This window comes from Micromesistius poutassou (assembly GCF_964030765.1).
Source record: "Micromesistius poutassou genome assembly, chromosome: 8".
NCBI classification, from domain to species: domain Eukaryota; kingdom Metazoa; phylum Chordata; class Actinopteri; order Gadiformes; family Gadidae; genus Micromesistius; species Micromesistius poutassou.
In genome coordinates this window covers 7100572-7124224 of record NC_140278.1, presented here as the reverse complement: position 1 = coordinate 7124224, position 23653 = coordinate 7100572, and the positions used below count along the sequence as shown (strand labels likewise).

Here is a 23653-nt window from a genome sequence, read left to right as displayed (position 1 = left end):
CTCGATGGTGTGGCCTAGCAGCACCACGGTGATGGAGCGAAGGAAGGAGCCCACAAAGTTCCCCCTCAGCTCGTTCTTACTGAGCACCAGCACCTCCGGGAGTTCAGGGTCTTTACCTGGAGGGGCAGCAGATGTAGGTGAACCTAATAATTTTTAGCGCTTGCCACTTGTTTCTATGAACCTCTTTACAGTACCGACAGCGATTTATTGTTTCTCTTTCGTAAGTCGATTTGGATAAAAGCGTCTGCTAAATGCCCTGAATGTAAATGTATGTGTAAATCATTATTGAAATAGCCAGTCACTGCAAACCTGTGGTGTTGACGAGGACATAGGTGCAGGTTCCTTGGAAAGGGTAGGTCCAGCCGTCGAAGGTTTTGTAGTGGGGGTCGCCGTAGGCATAGCACGCCGCCTCAGAGTCGGGGACGCACACCCCCTGGCCCTCCTGTACCTCACAGTGCTCCTTCACCCTGCAGTCGGCTCCGGCACAGGGGTCTGGGCCACAAGGAAATAGAGGGAGTGTATAGTATGGTGTTTAGTATAGTATAGTGTTGTACAGTATTGTATTAGTGTAGTACATTATAGATAGCATTGTATAGTACTGTATAGTATCGTACAGTACAGTACAGTATACTATTGTGATAGTGTAGTATGATGGCATACTATAGTTAAGTATAATCAGCGCCGTCGTATAGGGGGGAAAGGTTATGACAATTATAAGGGCCCACAGCCCGCTAGGGCCCACACACAGCCCCCAGTAGCCTCTATGACAAAATGATTATGCATACACTGAACTAATATATATTCATATGAATGAATCTGAATTAAAACAAAGCCACAAATCATACAATATTCTAATTTTAATAATTTCAATAATCCCCTTGGCCCCTTGGTTTGGTCCACACTGCAGTTCGTTCTTCCCAGGGACGTGCACAGGAGTCTTGAGGGGCAGGTGCCGAATTGTTGACGGGGGGTAGGGGGGGGGGGGGGGGGGGGGGTGTTGGATCGCGGACGAGCGCTATTGCGGGTTGTTGAAGAACACTCAGAGGGCACTTTTTAATACGAGGCAAAAAGGGCAGGGGCTCAAGCACCCCTAGGGCCTCATCGGAAGTGAGTGAGCGATGAGACTTACAGTGAACAAACAAGCCAATTTAAACTTTAATTGAGATTAGATGAGGCTTGTTGTTGTTTTTGATATTTGTTTTACAACAACGTATTCCATGTGCTCTTTGTTTCACTTGCACATTTCAGTTAAATGCTACATATTTACCTGTGGACTATCTTGAGCCAGGACACTTTGTTTTTTGCATCAGTGCTTGATTGTTAAATACAATAAAATACCCACACCTATTTGTTGAGTGGTTAATTGAAAATGTATTTGCAATCAGAGGTGTAATAACGTGTTGCAAATCAGGGAAATGAGAATAAGACAATTAATAATACATAATTTACATAATAATACTCTGACTTGTTAAGTCGTTAAATGTAAAAAAAGGAAACAAATTGGGTGTATTACACCAGGCACCGTCAAGAACACTGAAAAACAAGAACATTTAAGGTGGAAATGAATGGGGTAGAGGGGCCCATACCGATATTCTTTCAGGGGGCCCAGAATTCCTAGCAACTGACCTGAGTATAATACAGTATTATAGTATAGTATAGTCTACTGTGGTGTGTTGTAGTACAAATTTAAAGTAAAAGTTGAAGATGTTGGAATAAGAGTGAAGTGCAAGATTCGGGGGGTTGAACTTGATCAATGCCTTACCGATGGGGTAACAACCCAGCGTTCCATCCTTGACGTGACATTTGTCCTCCTTCTGACAGCTGGTAGCGCTGCAGTTGAACCGCCCGGCGCCACACTCACATCTCTCCGAGCAGTCCTCGTGTACCACTGATTCACCTGACTGGATACCACAGGACATTGACCTAACAGAACTGATTCCTCACAGCCGTGTGGATTATGCCGTGCCCGCCGTTTGATAAAATCATGTAACTGAGCTTCAATTAAAAGCCGCTTTTTATATATTAGAACCATGGCCGTAGCCAGGGTTTGAAAAAAAGAGGTCCTAATAGAGTTCCCAATTAAATTTTTATCTCTACAAAAGTGACCAATGTCCGGACCTCGGTGACCTCATAGCTGGCTGCGGGCATGATCAGAACACAGAGCTGTTGGGTGCTGGCGTCACCTTGTAGTACTGGCCCTCCACAGAGCAGCCACAGCGCTCGGCGGGAACACAGTGGCCCCCGTCGAACACCAGGTCCCCGTCACACTGGCAGCCCTCGTGGCAGCGCGGGCAGGGGCCCGGCACCAACAGGTGGGCACACGTGGCGGTGCAGGTGTCCGGACACAGCTCGTAGTGAGTCCCGCGGGGACAGGAAGCGACTGGGGGAGCAGAGCCATGGGAGACAGGAGTTAAAAGAATTGTTAAAACAGGAGCTTTACTGCAACGGTATCGAACGTTGGGACAGTTGGCTCTCAGGAAACTGGACTTTCAGATCCCTAGTCTTTGTGATGTTTTTTCATTGATGTTTGATACAATTATAACAAGTTACTCTAACGTACTTATCTCATTTTTACGAATGTGTATTAGAATAACAACATGTATGATTGTGACTCATCACAGTGAATACATAATCAAATGGGCAAAATCAAATAAAGTGGTATGACTAATGAAGCAGCTTGTGGTTAGATGTAAGTCAATATTAATATGTACCAATCAGTTGTCAATTTGGTTATAAATTGGCATTGGCAAACTAAGTGAGTTTTGAATGTCAACACGTGAACACAATTCAACTTGGCGTGTGTTCGAAGGAGAACGCTTTGTTAATCCTGTCTGCTTTCCAGAAATGCAGGGTTAAGCAAGCGTACATCATGGTGAAGAATCCCGTACCACAGAAACCATGCACTCTCCACTCGGCAACAGTGGCACCCGATGACTGACAGATGGAAACGTAGTCCTGGATGTGCCGACACACCACGTCCTGCCCGCCCCCGTGGCTCATCTCACTGGAGACACAGTAATGTCACTTTAAAGGTGACATTACACCACCAGGTGTGAGTGTGATTAGCCGTTACAAGCCGTTTTGAAAATCACAAGTAAGCATTTCCACCTAGATGTGTGCTGGATAGATCAGTCTACCAGCCTACCCAGTGGACTGTAGCAAACGCTGCTCATCTATCCGTCACACATCTAGGTGGACACGCCCATTTGTGATGTCAGAAGAGTCAGATTTTCAAAATGTCTTTTAACGGCTAATCACACTCACACCTGGTGGTACAATATGTCACCTTTAAGTGTAAGACTTAATCAGTCATCAATGTTGTTATCCATCAACGTTTTCACACGTAACGTCCACGCTAGTTCTGAAATGCTTAACATTGGACATAGGACATAGGACATAGGACTTGCCTGACACAAGCCTCAAAGTAGGGGAGAGGTGGCACTGTCCCGTGGCATCCTGCGAGCGGGCCCTTCGGGGATTTAATAATGTCACAGAGTTTGGATTTGGGGTTCTCCTCTCCTTCCGTGCAGGTCGGCCCTATGCATCCCGGCTTGCAGGGCACGTCTGTGATGGTCCACGCTGCAATGAACTTCCCCACGGACGGCTTTCCGGTTTGTCTGGCCAACAGGAAGTCATCGGATGGATCGCCGTTGAAGTCGCCGCACAGGCCGCACAGCACGCCGCCGTAGGTGGACGGGAGCGTCAGCAGCACGCCTGCTAGTGTGTCATAGGTCAGATGGAGGCCAAAGTCTGTCTTTATGACGATGCTACTGCCACCTTGATGCACCTCAATCCTGCCGTCAGCCAATGACAGAGGGAGGTTGGTTCTGATGTCATCAATCTGTGGTTATAAAATATATATATATATATTTTAATCATTTTCAGAGACCTGAATTTGTCTAATTCAAAACATTTAAAAAGGGCTTATTTTTCATTTCAAAGATCCAAAGCTAGGAACCATACCAGGATTTCCCAGACAACCCCAGGCTTCATGGTGATCTCATAACTGTATGCCTTCAGCGTGACACTGCGGTAGACTTGGCCTTCTTTACTGGTGCTCTGTTGTATTGACACAGAGAAGTTCGAAATCACTCCTTTCTTTTCTTCTTCCTTCGATAGAAGGAAGCCACATTCTCCCCAGAGAGGGTAAGACTGGAGAAGGAGAAAAAGGGAGAAGAGATTGAAGAATAATCGATGCGTAAATTGCCAACTTGCCATCCAATATTATTTGGACAAACAATATCGTTTTCTAAACCAAACCAACATATCAATGTATTCCTACTTAAATATGACGTTTGGATGGGCTCTAAGCATTAAGATAAGGACGTTTCCTGACCTTTCCGTCCAGTGTCCTCACTGAGGAAGAGCCGAACACAGAGCAAGAGCCGGTTGTTTTGGGAACACAGGAGAACACGCCCGACTCCAGAGCACACTTCTCATTGGCTGAGCAGGTGAACGAGTCATCGCACTTCACGCGTCCTTCCAGACAAACACACCTGCTCCCGCAATCCTCACCATAAAACACCTGCAGTGAGAGAGAGGGCCTCTTATAAACATTGGTTCAGTTTGCAAGATGAGGTGAATATATAATTTCTTTTTTGACTGCTATTCTGCTTTTTATTTTGAATTATTAATTAATTTCTTAGCGTTATTTGCACTGTTCTGCTTCTGTTACCCTGACCCCCCCCCCCCTTCAGGAGTATTTAATTTCAATAGTTCAATAGTTTTCCTTTTAATTAATAATTATATTACCCTCTGCACACTACTACCGCTCTGTTTGATAATAACTGCAGTATGCTCAGGGTCTTTCAATACCGCGACCGTGTTGGGGCCCAAGGATACTATTTTGCAAGCATGAAAGCAGGAGAAAGGTATGACTACTTCACCTGTTCACTGCGGTAGTACTGCTCATTGTACTGGCAGCCACATTCTGCCACGGCGACACACTTGTCATCACTAAGCAGGAATCCATCGTCACAGACACAGCCTTCACTGCAGGGGGCGTCCACGTCACAGCCCTCCGCCGTGCCGAAGCCGTCGCAGGTCAGTGGGCACGGCGCGGCACACGCTTCATAGTGACTGTTGGCTCCACAGGGGAGGGCTGAGGAGAGGAGGGGCCGCAGAGGAGCCGTCCCACACAGCATGAGACTCCTAGGCGGATCCGCTTTCAAGTCACCAAACCCGCGTTACTGTCACATTCGTTTTGGCTCCGCCCAGAGGATCCGCTCCGCCTCCGAAAAATTCTACTGTCAAACAGCGGATCCTGAGCGGACCCAAGTCGGATCCCTGGACACGGACGCGCCTTTCACAGAGCTGGCTCCGCCCACTGTCAAACAGCGGATCCTGAGCGGACCCAAGTCGGATCCCTGGACGCGGACGCGCCTTTCACAGAGGATGGCTCCGCCCACTGCCAAACAGCGGTCCGCGGACCCAAGTCGGATCCCTGGCGGACGCGCCTTTCACAGAGGCAATATAAGTGGGCTCCGCCCATTTATAACGGTTGAATTTGGTGAACGGTTGGATTGAACGGTTATCACGAATTTGATCTATCTATGAGCTAGCATTTTTTTAGCTATCACGTAAATATTGAGCTATCACGTAGACGGAGAGTCGGAGACGGTCATTTCATTTCTTTTTTCAACTTTGTGCTGAATCCTTTTGACTGAGTAAGTGCATTTATTAATTGAGATATTGCGACATTCACAGTAAACATTGGCCTTTGTGTTTTCATCGTGTATAGGTCTATGATATAATTGTATTGTAATGACTTTGTTTGATATTGAACTAGCAGTAGAACCGAGAAGTGATTGATCATGTGAGTCTGTAGCCTATTTGATTTAAAATGCAATAGCAATTTTATGTAAGGGATAATGTATAGAACGCCGGTCATTATGGGGAAAATGAGCAGCGTTCACTCCCTGTGGGTAACGTGGGTGAAGTAACGTAAAACAGCCAATCAGCGTTCACTCCCTGGGTGACGTCACGTAACAGCCAATCAGTTCACTCCCTGGGTGAAGTAACGTAAAACAGCCAACCACCGTTCAACCGTTCAGTGAACCGCAGCTTGGAGGAGAAAGTGATTATTGCCGTTTGCGACTCCCGCTCTATATCTACATATAATATATAAATATCTATATCATATAATATAATATATACGATATATATAATATCACGGCACAAAGCGGTGTGCGCCTCCGGATTATATTATTAACCCATAAACGACGGGCTCTCCCTCTTCCACAACAGGTACAGACACACATCTCGGCCATGGTTGACGGGGGGGGGGGGGCGCGCGATCGCGGTCTAACGGAGTTGTTGACGGGGGGGAGTATGATCGATAATAGAAAATGCGCGGATCTTTTTTTTCCGTTTGCTCGTGCCGCCGCCCCCTGTAATGCCGCCCCGGGCGGCTGCCCATATCGCCCGTAGCTAAAACCGCCACTGAGTGGTTCTACGTTAGGGGGGGGGGGGGGGGGCGTACTGTTCAGCGGCGCGAGAGAGAGAGAGAGAGAGAGAGAGAGAGAGAGAGAGAGAGAGAGAGAGAGAGAGAGAGAGAGAGAGAGAGATTAGGGAAGCCTATATTAAGTAAGAATACACATAGCCTACAACAACCACAGACTACATGATGTAGATATCAGAGTATCGTTTAAATAAATATTATAAATATATAATAAATATTTCGCCGTTCTTAAATTAGGCTACTTCCACAGGGCAAAAATGCCGTTGCCTATTTCTTAACAGGTAGCGTCTTGAAACTTTCTTCTATCAACTAAAACTCTGTTCAAACTTGCACACATCGGCCGCGCGCCCGCTCGTGCGTCGGACACGCCCACTCTCTTCCGTCGACCGACGTGTACAGTGCTAGGGCGGCGCACCCGCGCGCGCGGCAAGGTGTGGGCTCGTCCGTCGGAAATATGGGGGCGCTGCGCTGCGCGGCGCGGCCGGTGTGCGCTGCGCTTGAGAGTTATCATGCCATACGTTAACATAGGCCTAATGTTTAAAAATAACCTCGATCAAAGCATATCCCAGGCTCCCTGATAATGGTTTAGCGCTAGCTTCTAGCTAAGTTTGCATTTTGGCGATTTTGGTCTCATAGTGTCTATTGCCCCTTTTCCATCCTCTTTGTAATGAAAATTATAAGCTTCAACATTTTAATCACAGTTTGGACAACGAATGGGTGTTCCCGCCTGTTTGTGATTTCTTATGGTAGCATTATGGAACTTGGTCCCCATCATCTTCTATTTTGTGTTCTGCAGCTTCAACTTTGAACATTGCCTCCTCTGCTGGGTTCGATTAATCAAGTAAGTCAAAATTAAAATGTATTATACCATGTCAAGGCCAAGCAGATAGGCCACGAAAAATGCCTCACACATACATGTTTAATGTAAATCTAGTAAATCTATTAAATCACAAATGTTGCTATTTTTCTCTATTTTTGTCTAGTTTATAGCAATGAAACACCACTAAAGTCTATTCAACAATGTATTTATTTAAAAACAACATTAGGAACAATGATTAGGAACATTACATTAGGAACAATGATCAATTGTACACATGATTGCAACCTGTCTTTCTGAAATGTCTCTTTTAGAACAAAAATGAATAGAAAGACTCTGCCTGTCTCCTTAAACGCCTTAAGACGAAGGGCACGTGTTGACGTCCAAAAAAGGCGTGATGATTATTGCAAATATTATATTGAAGCAGCCCTGAACAGGCCTGTCCTGAACTGCCTTTTCCCAGTGGTAAGATTCTGTCAGTGAGTGACAATCTCCCTGGTTTGACATTGTGAGTAAAGGTGGCACAGGTCCATGAGGGTGTGAGCCAAGTACATGTTTAGAAAAGAAATAACCCAAGAGAACAAGATTTTTTAAACGTATAAGCTGTTTTTCTACATTTCTGGACACTTTCAACTGGAACAAAAACATTTTAAATGCAACTTAAGCTTAGAAATGTTTACCTTGCTGTCTATTTAAAAAAGATGTCTTTGCCTTTTAGATTTCTTCTTTGGCCACCATTGGAGGCCATGATTTGAAGAGGGTGACATGGAACATCCTGGGCAGGCTCTTCACCGATGAGGTGTCTCACCAGATAAACTGGAAGGGTGTTCACAACAAGAAGCCCTTTAGTAAGATGGCAACAAAGACCTTGCTTTTCAGTAAGTATTTAAAATTTACGTTCAAAGTCAATAGTTAGTAAATGTTGGGGCAGCCTTAAATATCGTAGCAACCATCATACCAATATGACCTAGCCAGGCTTTTTTAGACTGTAGGCTACTATACCATATACTTTTTTTGGACGTTTAATGCCTTTTTATCGAAATCAAACAAAGTATGATCATGACTCCCTGATACGCAGATTTTCAATCAGGTAGGCCTATGAGTGATGTTATGTTTAACACAATGCAATAGCTATAGCGCGTCAGTGAAAACCTGACACGGTCAGGTCTTACTTAGTAGGGACAATAGGCTATTGAAAATATTCCTGTTAACTATCAGCGCAATAATGATAATAACAAAAATCTTACCTTTCTGACATGCACTCTGCTGTGAGACTTCCTACTTTTGATTCCTTCAGTTTGTCGCTGGCGTTGACCATGGGCATAGATATATTTAAGCAATAGATCACGACAGGCTGTGGTATGACCGTATACCACTGACTGAAGTGATCTATTGCTTTTATAAAACGGTTACGTAAGTATGGCGAAATTAAAGTCATAGACACCCTCAATTTTGCAAAAAGCATTTTTTTATAATACAAAAAAAGTAGCCCCTCCTGGCTGCCTGCAACGTGTACGGCGGTTGCTATGCAACACACTGTAGCGTCCTTCAGAGAGAAGGCTAGAGACGGTCGCTCGGTTCGCCGGCAATTTAGCCTACTGTCGAGTTCACTCACCGTGTGCCTATTGCTTTACAACATTTCCACCCTCTCCAGCAATCAACATGTTTTTAGGCTTCAGTGAACGATGCTATTGCTTTTAGATATAACAACAGTTCAAGTTAGGCGCGGAGTGATACTGGACTCTGTAAACTCAACGGGCGTCATAGCTGTGTGTATACGCTCAATATACAACGGTTGGGAACCAATCAGATCGCTTGATTTAGGCCCCCCGTTTTATAATTAAGCAATAGATCACGACAGGCCGTGGTATACGGTCATTATACCACAGTTAAGGGGCGTTGTCCGTCCCGACGCGCAGCGGAGGGGCGGCGACCCCCTTCACTGTGGTATAATGACCGTATATCACTGACTGAAGTGATCTATTGCTTTTATAAAACGGTTACGTAAATATGGCGAAATTAAAGTCATAGACACCCTCAATTTTGAAAAAGCGAGAAAGTCGGAAAAGCATTTTTTTTTAACGAATACAGAAAAGTAGTCCCTCCTGGCTGCCGGCAAAGTGTACGGCGGTTGCTATGCAACACACTGTAGCGTCCTTCAGAGAGAAGGCTAGAGACGGTAGCTTGGTTCGCCGGCAATTTAGCAATTTAGAAGGCTAAATTGCCGGCGACCGTGTGCCTATTGCTTTACAGGCTTTTTTTTAGGCTTCAGTGAACTATGCTATCGCTTTTATATATAAATAAACAACAGTTCAAGTTAGGCGCGGAGTGATACTGGACTCTGTAAACTGAACGGGCGTCATAGCTGTGTGTATACGCTCAATATACAACAGTTGGGAACCAATCAGATCGCTTGATTTAAGCCCCCCGTTTTATAAATACTGACAGTCATAGACATATATCATAGACATCATCATAGACAACATATCTATGGACCATGTGTGCGAAGGAGAGAGAGCGAGCGAGAGCGCGAGAGAGAACCACTGGGCTCCTTGTGGGTTTCCGGTTGATTGAATACAGAAAGAAGAGCTGCCTCGGGCACCGCATCTTTCGGTGTCCCGGTCGCCGTGCACCGGCCGAGCTCCCGGACTCCGGCGGTGCACTCGCGCGGGCACGGGGATTGAATACGATACGGTGGCCTGTGCACTGTAGCCGCGATGCACGGCGGCCGCGGGGCGTGGCGGAGCTCAGCTCAGCTCCGGCAGCCGCGGTGCCCCGAGGCGGCTCTTCTTTCTGTATTCAATCGCCGTACCCGCGGGAGTGCGCACCGCGGGAGCTCGGCCAGGGCACGGCCGCCGGGGGACCGCGACCGCTGGGACCGGCTGCCGTGCACCGCGCCCGGGAGCTCAGCTCCGGCCGCCGCGGTGCCCCGAAAAGTTAGTAAAAACCTATTACATAAAATATGTCTGTTTGATTACAGGTGCTGTAAGGAAAAACACGGTCACACGGGCAGCCACGGACGCGGAGATAGGCAAGCACGCGATCAGGTGGTTCAACCTGGCGGCGGATCGGGCGGCGAGGAGACGTGTCCCGCCGGCTGTCTGTCACTAAATCAGGGGCGTCATTCCTTATATGTGTGCAGTAGACCCACACCACAGAGCAGGCAGTTCATGTCAAAAATTGTTGAGGGGGGGGGGGGGGGGGGGTTGTTGTTGGCACCTAGGGTGGCCAATCAGGTCCCTCTGGCTCCGCCCCTGCACTAAATGCCACTTTTTTGTTCTACGTTTTATGTAGATGTTTATTGTTTTACGTTGAATAAAACATATTAATTTCTGTTTCTGTTTTTTGTTGTTTATTGACAATATTGTTAGGTTAAAAATAGAAGGAATGCATATTTAAGCTTAGGCCTATATTGCTGTAATAGCCAATTCTAGTGATAGTTTTTAGTTTTATCCTATAGTTTAGTTTATCCTATTTTATCCTACAGCAAGAAGGGATTTTGAAAATAAGATAAACGGGTCCAAAACGGACCCGGGCCAGATGAGCCAGGAGTCCGTTGCGGGTCCGCGGCGGATGTAGGCCTATGTATGTATACATTTGCGGGTCCCAAGCGGATGCGGCGCGGAGCCACTGCGGGTCCGCGATCCGCCTTCGTAGCGGATCCGTCACTGAGGGCAAGTGGACGCCGATACGGGTCCATTTTGCGGGTCCGTTCCGGAAGCCGCAATACCTCCGCGGCGGATCCGTCGCGGAGTGCTTTTGCTGTGTGGGGTTACAATGTGTGTGCGTACTATGTGTGTCTGTGGAGTCAAGTGTACGTATCTAGTTGTTGTACGTGTCAGGTATCACATTATGGAAAACAACTGTAATACAATACGGCCGTAAGCGGACATATTATATCAGTATCATGTTTTGCGATGATAAACTTTTGTTTGAAGGCGCACTGGTACAATTATATGACTGGCTTATTCTTCTTGAGTCAGTAGTTGTAGGTACATTTCTGCTCATGAACACCTTGTGATGATCAGCCGTCGCTAACCAATTGATAACTAATTCATTCTGAAATCCGATTTTCTTTAAAAATCAAGTCTGTATGTTAGATAGATATTGTTGGCACATTTTGCAAAGACGATCTGTGCGAAATGTCAACCACATGGAGCAGAGAATGACTGAAACTGAAAATGAAATGAAAACTATAGGCTGTTAGTTTGTGTTTTTCACGCTTCTCTTACGGCAGAATTGTTGGGTCCTCCAGTTTTCCACCACAGCGCCGGCTGCTTGACAAACTACCAGGTAACTTGTCAGACTGTTGCACAGGGCAGTAATGTGGCCTTTATACGCACAAAGGTCAAATACACAATCGTTGAGGTACTCGGAATGGTCGAACTTAGCGTGGCAATCTCTGAAAGATGAAAAAATAATACATTAGAAGAGTTTGAGGAGCAGCATTCGGGGATATACATAACAAATACCAAGAAAAGATAGAACGTCAAATCCTTATATTCCGGACACAGTAAGGCTAATTCCATTGCAAATATCATAAAAACCTGTCAAACTACTGTAAGCCATTCGACCAAATAAGGTTGAAAGTCAGAATACACAATTAAAAATAATACAATAAAAGTATCACAATAAAAAATATGCATTTTTTATTGTGATACTGGGTCTTACAAATCCCACCGATGCATCAACGCATTTGCAAATATGACAATGTGCCAACCTGAAAGGTCCTGCCTTGTTGGAGATGATCCCGCAGGAGTCTTCCTGTTGATAACGTATGGCCAGCGTTGGCTCGCAGACAGGACATTTACCCCCGGGACACTCGCTGGTGCACCCCACGTCCCCTCCAACCTGGAGGAAAACAACGTGATCTTTATAGAACATTGGTTTGATCTTGCTGTGCCACAACATCTATGGAGGAACACTGGATTACCTTGAAGCTGTTTCCAAAGTCTGTAGGGCCTTTGGCGGGGGACTTGTCAGGTTTCTGCAGGTCATCCCCGGCCTTACCGTTGTAATCACCACACAGACCTGTCAAAACAACACAGTAGACATGAACAGGGATTATTTGCAGATATTCAAAGATGTATACATATAGTATTTATATACATATTGTTAATATCTAGAATTGCTGTGAAAGGTGAGACCTGGGACTCCAAATATTTGTATTTTGTATCCAAATGTATTGTATTTGTATTGAGGACATCCACACGCAAAGTACCCTAGCAGCTCTTCTCAAAGGGACTATAATTTCAACATACCTCACAGCGTTCCTAGTAGAGTTACACTGTTGTTTACCAAACACAGCACTTGCCTTGGACAGAGCCAGCGTAGGTGCTAGGCACCGTCAGGCTGACATGGCTCCTCCAGTTGAACTTCAGAGCCAGGCCAAAGTGTGTCTGCACAATGCAGAACCAGCCCTGGCGGAACAAGGACAGCTTCCCTTCCAACGCGGTGTAGGGCAGGTTGATGGATCGGCTGTTCACCTGACAGATAGAAGGCCGGGCGACAGTGAGTGGTGGGAGTCAGTTAGTAACAATACCTATTTCTTAAGGAATAAACATGGTTGTAATAGGCAAGATTATAAAAAAATGTCTATGCATGTAACATAAACATATTCATACAGGTGTATTTATTGTATTCAAATTTGTTTAATGGTTTTCTTCTCTTGTTTGATAGGTACTGTTCTAGCCTTTATGTTAGGTATTGTTAGGTGTTATGTTGAAAAGCAGTAAATCGATACATTTAGTAGGAAATGTATGCATTGACCAACCAAGGGTCCAACGACTCAAGGAGTTGGTTGGGAATATAAAACATGGCCAGGGTGAGAGTAAACCGTGTGACACGTGGAGGGACCAAAGGCTTGACTCTCACCAGCACTTTTCCCGGGCTGTCGCTGTTCATGCTGATGGTGAAGTTGTACACAGTCAGAGACACCGACTTGGTGTACGCCACGGCTCTGTTCCGGCCCCTGTTCTCGTTCTGGACCAGGGCCCGGTACGGCAGGAGGCCAGGGAGTGGACTCTGGACCGTCTGGGAGAGCACGTAGATGCAGGTGCCCTGGAAGTCGTAGCGGCGCCCGTCGAACGTTTTGTAGTGAGGGTCTCCGGTGCCCTGACAGGTGGCTAAGGACAGTGGGTAGCAGTCCCGGACACCCCCCTTCAGGGAACAGCTCTCGCTCGTCTTACAGGCATCCGGTTTGCAGATGATCTGGGGAGGGAATGAACAAAATGTATATAGGACAATAAAAACAATGTAATACAAAAAATACAAAAAAGGTGCTGTCGTAGTGATGGTAACTCCCTGCTCATTTCACAGACCTTTGAAATACGTCCTTATGTTTAGTTAAGAGTCAGTTAACACTAGCATTGGGACATTTCTGTTCTGGTATGGGGTATGGGCAGAAGGTGGGAATTAGCCACATAACCAATGGAGTATTTTACACAATGCTTATTCAAAGGTGGCATCAGTAAGATATATACTGTGTCAAACCATAAAAATACTACTTGCTGTTCCTTGTTGCTCCTAATGCTATGTTATGATGAAGCCATGAAACATCCGATGCGGGCCAGATGGTCCTTACTTTTCTATTGGTATCAAAGTATACAGAATGTAAGCATAAGGGTTTTGAATTTCATATTGGTCCTTCACAGCTGCCAGTTTTTTCAAAATGCCTTATTCTTTAAAGACTTAAACACACACTTTCCCTACCTTTCCACTCTTGGAATCACAGTGACACTTGCTGCGGCACTTGTCATCGGCCCAGAACACACTGCCTTGTGGGTAATATCGTCCTTGTTGCTGGCAGCCACAGGAGGACTGAGGGATACATCTGAACCACACAGGTGTAGTGAACTTTGAGAAAGCGCACAGGTATCACATAGGTGGTCCCACTGATCAGTGGACCACCTTGAAGCCTCTTTTGTCTTTGTAAGATGAATCACTAATGGTCTTTCCTCAAATAGTTCCACTGATTTTAGTGAATACGTTGATATTAATAAACTTTCTTATGAATCAAACAAAAACCTTTAGGATTAATAATGTAAGACATGTGGATTCTAAATCAAAGATTTTTTTTTTTAAAATAAGAGCTTAACGACATTATGACACGCATTGATATCATTCTGCTCGTGGTTATGATGACGTTGATTAATAGTGTCGTTGTAGTCGTACTAGAGGTGAAATATTGTAGCCCTACCTGTCTCCGCTGAGCACCAGGCCTTTATCACAGAAGCATCCCTCCACACAGGGGGATTTGCATGCTTGCTCAGTGTCCCGGGCTGTGCAGGATGACGGACAGGCCGAGCCACAGGACTCATAGTGACTCCCTGCTGGGCACGAGAGGGCTGGCGGGAGGGGGGGTGTTGACATAACACAACTGTTAACGTCAGGCCACATTTTTTTTGTGAGGCCTATTTTTTATCGTCAGACTATAAAGGAAAACAGAATGTTGTAACCAGGTATGCAATTGGCTTCTCTTATTACTCGATTGCTTTGGTCTGTATCACTAATGAGTCAATGATTGATGATGATTGATTGTGATCATCACTCGACAATGATCACATCGTGAATTTTACTTATGAAACATGGATTGCCAGGAACATCATTTACATTATTATACAGAATAAACATTGTTTTAAAGTATAGTGCACACACGACTTACGACAGTTGGCAATCTCCCTCCACTGTGGATTTATTTTTACTCCCTCAGACATGCAGTCTTCGCTGTAACTCTCCAGATTGTCACACAGGATCTGTTTAGCACCTTGGGAACCAGGCAGACACCACATACAACACTATTACTAATCCAGATCATTGCTCCAAAGCAGAGACCTGACACCATCTATCTATGTATTGATTGGTTTACTATGGATCTAATCTAATCTGGCGGATTAATATCCCTCACTTATTTAAACAGCCCTGGATTATACTTTTCAGCGTAGCATTATCCTGCTGTTGTCTCCTTGTATACTTAGTCTATGTATTGATTGGTTTACTATGGATCTAATCTAATCTGGCGGATTAATACATCCATAATGCTGTTATGAATGATCCTTTGCATTTGGTTCATTCTAACAAAACTATTGCACTATAGTGCGCAATAACGTTATTAGCAAAATATCATCATCTGCAGTAACCATTCTGTAGCTACCATCTGATTACATTTCTCTTACCTTGATTGGTGCACACATCGTACACACAGTTGGCACTGTACATTTCAGGGTTTATAGTTTTGTGACAGATTGCAAATGGTCTGGTCTGGTTTCGGTCTGGACCGTCTGGTTTGTTTAGGAGTCCACAGAGTTTTGGTCCTAGGTAGTGAAGTTTACGCTTCTCAGAACAATAGGGACATTTTCCGCCACAGTTATCGCGGCAGAAGGGGTCCAGGTCTTTCTCCTTCCAGGAGCTGATCATCTTGAGAACATTGGATACACTAGCACCTTGAAGGGTAAACATTGTTTTAAGAGATCGTAGAGAAAATACAATTGCACCGACCACACCTAGGGTTAATATTGCTTCTTGCAACCTGTTGTGGCCCTTTTCAACATAACACTTATTTAATCATATCGTAATTTTCTATTTTTCATGTGTTTTAATTAACTTAGTTATTGACTTAATTAAAAAGTATTTTTTTCCTTGTTTCCTTACCCACTGGTGTTGGCAGGTCGTCTCTTCTGTCCCCATTGTAGTTCCCACAAAGGCCCCCCAGGTGCTTGTAGTAGGATGAGGGCACGGAGATGTACAGCCTCGTGTTCCAGTCGTATCTGACAGTCAGGCCGAAGTCCGTGGTGAGCACGGCATACCATCCACTCTGTTTCACTGAGACTCGACCGTCAGACAGACTCACTGGTAGGTAAACTAACTCCCCGTTCACCTGGAGGTTACATGAAAAACAATAGGAATAGATGGTCGTTCTCAGTGACATATGAATGGCCGGTTACGTTGCATGCTCAGCATCAGTCTCACAGTCACGCATCAGAAAACAAGTTTAATCATCAACACAATAATCATCAAGTTTTTTTGTTTTGTTTTGCTTTTGATTCAGCACAATTTGAACAGTGAACCTTGTACAATCATACCAAAAAGGTAGGTTTGTTTATCGAAGAAGATTTGGATGATATCAATTACCTGGACTCGTCCCCTGTGTCTGCTTATGATTACATTCAGGTCGTAAACGTTGACGCCCACAGTCCTCACATAGGACACCCTACGGTTACCGCGGTGATTGTTCTTGGTTGTAACAGTGAAGGGCGTCAGGTCTTTGTCTGCTTTAGCGACAGTTGTCATAATGTAGGTGCAGGTACCCTGGGGGGAGGACAAAGGTCACAGTATAGACCATAAGCATGAGGTAAGGCCTGTATATGACTGACATGGAACCCACAAACATTATATACAGGCAAATATTTAGAGATATATTGAAATTGATATAATGATAGCAATTCTATTATTTTATTTAAGCTAGGAATTAACTATTTTAGCAACAACATACATGGTAAATAGACTACATTCATAGAGCGCTTTTGTAACCTGTGGCCACTCATAGCTCTTTACAACTAGTGCCTCACACCCAGCGTCAGGAGCAGGGTTAGGTCGGGTGTCTTGCTCAGGGGCACTTCGACACTCGGCTTTGGGGAAGAGAGGAGCGAACCAGCAACCTTCCGGTTGCCAGATGCCCTGCTCCACCTCCTGAGCGACTTGCCGCCCGACAATAATGAATTTATGATATTTTCATGGACACATACTGCTTACTGTAAGTCGCCTCATACCTGGAAGTCAAAACGACGGCCATCAAAAGTCTTGTAGTGGGGGTCACCTAACGCCTGGCATGTTGCCGTGGAGACATGGACACATGAACCCTTTGCACAAACTTCCTTCTCTCGGCATGAGACCCCCTCACAAGGATCTAGGGGGGGTGCGACGGTGAGGTCTGCAGGAGAAAACACCGGAGCATGTCAAATGGGTTTTATCAACACAGTTTCATATGTTCTGTAAACCACAAACTTAAACCAGCAAACTCACACACCTCTCAACCATGGCCTGCCTAATCTCTCTGGAGCCTGGCAGTTCGAAAGGGGATATACAAAGCAATAGAACACCTACAAGTAGCTACCTACGTAGACACATGAATGATGGAATGAGTAATGAGGGAATGCATCCAACGTGATGGGTTTTCCTTCAGTCGTGCCTTCCAGTGGGTGTTCATCACCCTTGGCTGTCTGAATGCACGGTTACAGATCACGTCAGTTACGTGTGCACTTACCGTCAGAACAGACTCCAGCAGTTGCATATCCTTCGTGACGTGCCCCTCCGTAGACATACACCACCATGCCAGAATCCCCGTCCACTCTCCAGTGCTTCTGCCCGGTCCCGAGGTCCACGTTGGCCCAGACCCACTTGGCTCCTAAGTGGTGGTGACTCCACATGGGGGACTTACAGCTGGACTCCAAGCACACCTTGACACTGTTGTAACCCTCCCGCTCTGAGAAGATGACAGCGGTGCCGCTCATCTTATCCACGGTCTCCAGTGACCAGGCACTAGCCAGCCTGTCTGACGAACGCAGAATCAGCATCATGGCGTCTCTATTGGTGCTCATGAACACCACCAGCAGCTTCTTGTTGCCCGTCACCATCAATGGCTGTTTGGGCGTGACGCTCCATTCCTTGAACTGCCCGGCTTTCTTCAGTTTGCTGATTCTTTTTAATAGGGAGTAGAAATGTATGAATGAAGCAGGATTAAGAAAAGTAATACATGAAATGCATTCTAATGGTTTACAAAATAATAATGCATATAATCATCATCTTAACCTTTTGTCTGTGCCTTTCCCTCTGTGCACAGTCACCTCTGTGTTGTCCTCAGTAGCGACGACTGTAACCCAGGATTTGGCCGGACTATTCATGCCAGGGGGCACCATGTATTCTCTACCCAGCTGGCTCACCGGTGGAAGTTGTTTGTACACATGGTCACAAGGTAAACCATGACAATGGTCCCCAACAAATACCGCCACAGGCTTCTGTGATTTAATCTGCATGCCTGTCAGAGTGGGATTCTTTTTTGGGGACTGTACCAGGAAGGTTTGATATGGTTTCAAGGCAATGGTAGTTTTGCTCCCGCCTTTCCATAAACCCAACCCTTTGACCTGCACTTTCTGTGAGTGATGGAAAGTGACCTTGTTGGGACTGTTGCCATTGACGACAGCCACTAGCTTGTCGAAGAGGCCTCCAGCTGGGGTGAACACCATGTATTCCACACCCAGCTGGTCTGTAGGGGTGATCACCGCGCCGTCGCCGGTGAAGGCTTGGTAGTTGAAGGCGACCACAGAGATATCGGCGGTGGAGGAGATGTGAACCGCTGAGTGTGGAGGGTTGTGGACCTGCTGGAGCTCTGCTCCTGCTGGGACAGACACCCAGTGGGTCTGCCCTGGAGACACAGTCAGCTGACGGGAGAACTTCAGGTTACCAACCTGCAGGTGGAAGTTATACGTGCTATTATTCTTCGGCTTGTATTGTCCTCTGCGTATTCTTTAGTGTTCAGTGTGTAAAGCAGACACTTTATTTGTGTTGACATAGTAGGCCTATTTACATGTTGGTAAAGGAAGTTGATCTTGCAGATTTCAACAACTATAAACAATGTATACCAAAACTAAGAATTATTGTAAGCCTACAACTGTGACCTTTGACCACTACTTTGGTCCATAATATACACTTTACAATATAAATTACATTATACATTAAACAAGATATGAATGTGAATGTAAGAAACATGAAATTACAAATGGATTTCATCATAGTTTTCTGTGTGTTAGTTATTTTATATCCAATTGTAAACAACTTAATTTACAAGGTTTATTTGTTTAACACTTATAATAACACTGCATTTTTTTTTCTCACCTTTACACAATGCAATCAAATCCTGAAAAACAAACCTAACAAACAAACAAACGTGTCCTGCAGTTTGACCTGCTCTGAAATACGGTTTTACTCGGAATTATGTTATATTATGGAAGTAAAATAAGCATTATAAAACGGGTGGCTTAAATCAAGCGATCTGATTGGTTCAGTTTACAGAGTTCAATATCACTCCGCGCCTAACTTGAACTGTTGTTTATTTATATATAAAAGCAATAGCATAGTTCACTGAAGCCTAAAAATATGTTTTGCTGGAGAGGGTGGAAATGTTGTAAAGCAATAGGCACACGGTGAGTGAACTCGATAGTAGGCTAAATTACCGGCGAACCAAGCTACCGTCTCTAGCCTATAGCCTTCTCTCTGAAGGACGCTACAGTGTGTTGCATAGTGTTTTCACTATTGAGGGTGTCTATGACTTTCATTTCGCCATACGTACGTAACCGTTTTATAAAAGCAATAGATCACTTCAGTCAGTGGTATACGCTCATTATACCACAGTTAAGGGGGTCGCCGTCCCTCCGCTGCGTGTCGGGACGGACAACACCCCTTAGGCCTAACTGTGGTATAATGAGTGTATACCAGAGCCTGTCATGATCTATTGCTTAAATGAATGCTGTTTCATGTTGTCTTCAATCGCTTATAAATGTTCACCCTATTTTCTCTCTCTGGTATGACATATGAAGCAATTAACAAACAATTCTTAATCAAGCATCCTTGATGAGGAGCAAACCATGCACACACCTTAATGAGGACCTTGGCTTTTGATTCTCTGGCCGTTACAACTAATTGGAGCCTTTGGTTCTTCGTTGGGTAATTCGTTGGGTAATTCTGTAAACTGAACCAATCAGATCGCTTGATTTAAGCCACCCGTTTTATAATGCTTATTTTACTTCCATAATATAACATAATTCCAAGTAAAACCGTATTTCAGAGCAGGTCAAACTGCAGGACACGTTTGTTTTTCAGGATTTGATTGCATTGTGTGAAGGTGAGAAAAAAAATGCTGTCAGTGTTATTATAAGTGTTAAACAAATAAACCTTGTAAATTAAGTTGTTTACAATTGATTATAAAACGGGTGGCTTAAATCAAGCGATCTGATTGGTTCCCAACTGTTGTATATTGAGCGTATACACACAGCTATGACGCCCGTTCAGTTTACGGAGTTCAGTATCACTCCGCGCCTAACTTGAACTGTTGTTTATTTATATATAAAAGCAATAGCATAGTGCACTGAAGCCTAAAAACATGTTGATTGATGGAGAGGGTGGAAATGTTGTAAAGCAATAGGCACACGGTGAGTGAACTCCATAGTAGGCTAAATTGCCGGCGAACCAAGCTACCGTCTCTAGCCTAGCCTTCTCTCTGAAGGACGCTACAGTGTGTTGCATAGCAACCGCCGTACACTTTGCAGGCAGCCAGGAGGGACTACTTTTTTGTATTCGTTAAAAAAAAATGCTTTTCCGACTTTCTCGCTTTTTCAAAATTGAGGGTGTGTCTATGACTTTCATTTCGCCATACTTACGTAACCGTTTTATGAAAGCAATAGATAACTTCAGTCAGTATACGTTCATTATACCACAGTTAAGGGGGTCGCCGTCCCTCCGCTGCGCGTATGAGTGTATACCACAGCCTGTTGTGATCTATTGCTTAAATGAATGCTGTTTCATGTTGTCTTCAATAGCTAATAAATGTTCACCCTATTTTCTCTCTCTGGTATGACATATGAAGCAATTAACAAACAATTCTTAATCAAGCATCCTTGATGAGGAGCAAACCATGCACACCTCAATGAGGACCTTGGCTTTTGATTCTCTGGCCGTTACAACTAATTGGAGCCTTTGGTTCTTCGTTTGGTAGTTTGGAAGAAATGTTGCAATGAAGTCTCGTCCCGTTGAACAACCGTGGCACACTAGAGGTGAGGATTGAGAAATGCGTATGCTTTTATATACATTTCGAAGCATTGTTTGTTTGACAATACTAAATAAATCAATGATTGACTCAAAACATAACGTCAACAAAAATATTTTATTAATTTAAAATCGATTTGATTGGATTTGACGCTAAATAATAGTCTGTTACACGGTTGGAACTGTGTTCATTTTGATTTCGCGATAATGACACGCTGTACATGATCCCCTACATACTTATCAAAATTAGCCAACTACAGTCCTAATGCAACACAATATATCTACCATATGTGGTCAACTTTACAATAAGGGCACATTCATTTACCGTTAATTAACGTTATTTTTCTTTAATGCTTATTATGCAGTAATAAGCATTATATAGCGTAGGGCTTAGTGTTATGGATAGGTTTTTGTATATTAATTAGCTGTTTGTTAATGCTTAATAACGAATTTACTACCAGTGATGGTAACCGATAATGATACATGTACCCTTATCGTAAAGTGTTGCGTCAAAGTTTCAAATATTAACTTACTCAACAGCCACACATTTATTAAGATTAAGTTTAAATTTAGATTACAAGTTTTCCTCTCCCTCAGTTCTGAACTAGGAACTGGACTACTGTGCAGTATATCTGAAATGGTCTATCATCTTGGAGCCATTCACCACAATCATGGACGGTTTCATGTATAGGCCTACCTGCCAACAGTGCCGCAACACCTGCATACAGCACAAGAGACCTCATGGCCTCTGCTAGAAGAGGAATAGAAAAATAAATGCACACAACTATACAATCATGTAGAACATCTAAAGAAAGAACATTTAGGTTAGGAAGCAGGAAATTCAGAAATATGTTTAACACAAAAAAAAACACCTACAATTCACAAATCGGTATGATGATTATTAAACAGATAAAAATACAAGATGATGAATATTAAAAGATAAAAAGGCCTACCACAGACCTATCTACAAATAAATGTATATATCAAGTACATAAATAAAGGTAGAAAATAGTATATTTGTTGTAATGTGATTTCAACACCAAATTATTAGCAATGGATTAATTAATTACCACAAGCAAATCACAACTAATATAGAATGCCAGCTCAGTGCATTATATTCTGAACCTCTATAAAGGTTATTGCATCTCACTTTAAAATGAAAAATGTATTATCATTAGCCTACTACTTTTAATAAAATTCCACCAACAGCCCAGTTATCCCATCAAGCACCTATACTTTACCTTGACTGCGAAGGATAGATTATGGGGAGTGTGCACAAAGGCAGGTTTATATCTCTGGTGAGAATAGAGAGAAGGGAATGAAAAAATAACACGTCCCACCTTATTTCTGGGTGAAAGAAAAGCATATTGAATTTGGCACAGTGTGTTGAAGTGCCACTGATGCAAATGAACATTGTTTTCTTTCTTTTCTTTTTCTTTTCATATCACACACACACACACACACACACACACACACACACACACGCACACACCGACTGTGTTTGCATATACAAGGTAATTAGGGTTGGAAACATAAGCCCTCAGTCTATAGACAAGTCCTCCCGCCATCATCTTCATGTGCCAAATAGAGAGGTGTTGCCAGGTATGCTTTATTTAACTCTGCTGTAGCCAATGCCTACAATAACTGCACTTGAACTGATGAATGATGGTTATGAACTAATGGGACCAAATCCATTACAATTAAGAAGGATTAAATAACATTGAAAAGAAAATAGGCAGAGGAATATTTGAGAAATGGAATAGCAGTAGGGTAGTAGCTGGTATCAAGATCAAAGAAATACATTTGAAAAACGGACTATAACAGGTTGAGACTTTTTTGTCCCCTAGTTGCTTTTGAGACAAACTGGTGTACACCCGGTCCAGATGGTTGCCTACATCAACACGTTGGGTAAAGTCACGCAGTCTACAAGAGATATATTTTTTAGACCTATCTGTATCTGTACCAAGTTGAATGAATCTTGCTAAGCATTTTTCCAATAAAAGTTTTATAAATAAATAAATACAACCGCCACTGCGCACACACACACACACACACACACACACACACACACACACACACACACACACACACAATAATATTCTAGAGAATAATTATGAATCATTCGCTGCTAAAGCAATTATTTATTATCTAAGCAACCAAGGATTAGATTGGCATGAAATGAATATCAAATAAATATTCCATTTGGAATAGAATGAATAATGCTACATCATAAAATACGCACTTGTGTCTGACTGTGTTTGCATATACAAGGTAATTAGGGTGGAGTACTGTGGTGCACACCCGATCCAGACGGTTGCCTACATCAACACGTTGGGTAAAGTCATGCAGTCTACAAGAGATATATTTTTTTAGATCTATCTGTATCTGTACCAAGTGTACTGAACTTGAACAGGTGTATTGAAGTGCATCCACCTTTGATAATAGGGTATGCATTACAACCCCCACAAAAAATGTGTACTCAAAGGGAGGAGCCAAGTCTCTGTTTAAACAAGTGCACTGAGGTCAGGTGTAATTCCTGATGTGGCTATGTGCAGCACAGC

General features: G+C 43.9%; 1 protein-coding gene and 1 long non-coding RNA gene across 3 annotated transcripts; one reads left to right on the top strand and one right to left on the bottom strand.

Moving 5' to 3' along the window:
- Nucleotides 1–3370: 3370 nt before the first annotated feature.
- LOC311351508 (IgGFc-binding protein-like) lies at nucleotides 3371–21835 on the bottom strand (the record flags this gene model as incomplete). The annotated part of the gene is made up of 20 exons (XM_084471655.1): nucleotides 3371–3841; nucleotides 3964–4152; nucleotides 4337–4525; nucleotides 4887–5101; nucleotides 11510–11679; nucleotides 11998–12128; nucleotides 12211–12308; nucleotides 12583–12763; nucleotides 13152–13487; nucleotides 13989–14109; nucleotides 14476–14623; nucleotides 14941–15031; nucleotides 15441–15718; nucleotides 15927–16152; nucleotides 16407–16583; nucleotides 17045–17205; nucleotides 17539–17972; nucleotides 18084–18739; nucleotides 20970–21094; nucleotides 21790–21835. 20 exons carry the CDS (start codon nucleotides 21833–21835, stop codon nucleotides 3371–3373), a joined length of 4443 nt encoding a protein of 1480 aa, XP_084327781.1.
- LOC311351509 lies at nucleotides 5139–10467 on the top strand. 2 transcript variants are annotated; one of them, XR_014636740.1, is made up of 5 exons: nucleotides 5139–5666; nucleotides 7257–7301; nucleotides 7592–7742; nucleotides 7996–8155; nucleotides 10258–10467. It is a non-coding gene; the product is annotated as an uncharacterized lncRNA (long non-coding RNA). The 2 variants fall into 2 exon arrangements; XR_014636741.1 differs by lacking the exon at nucleotides 5139–5666 and having other exon boundaries at nucleotides 6531–7301.
- Nucleotides 21836–23653: the final 1818 nt, after the last annotated feature.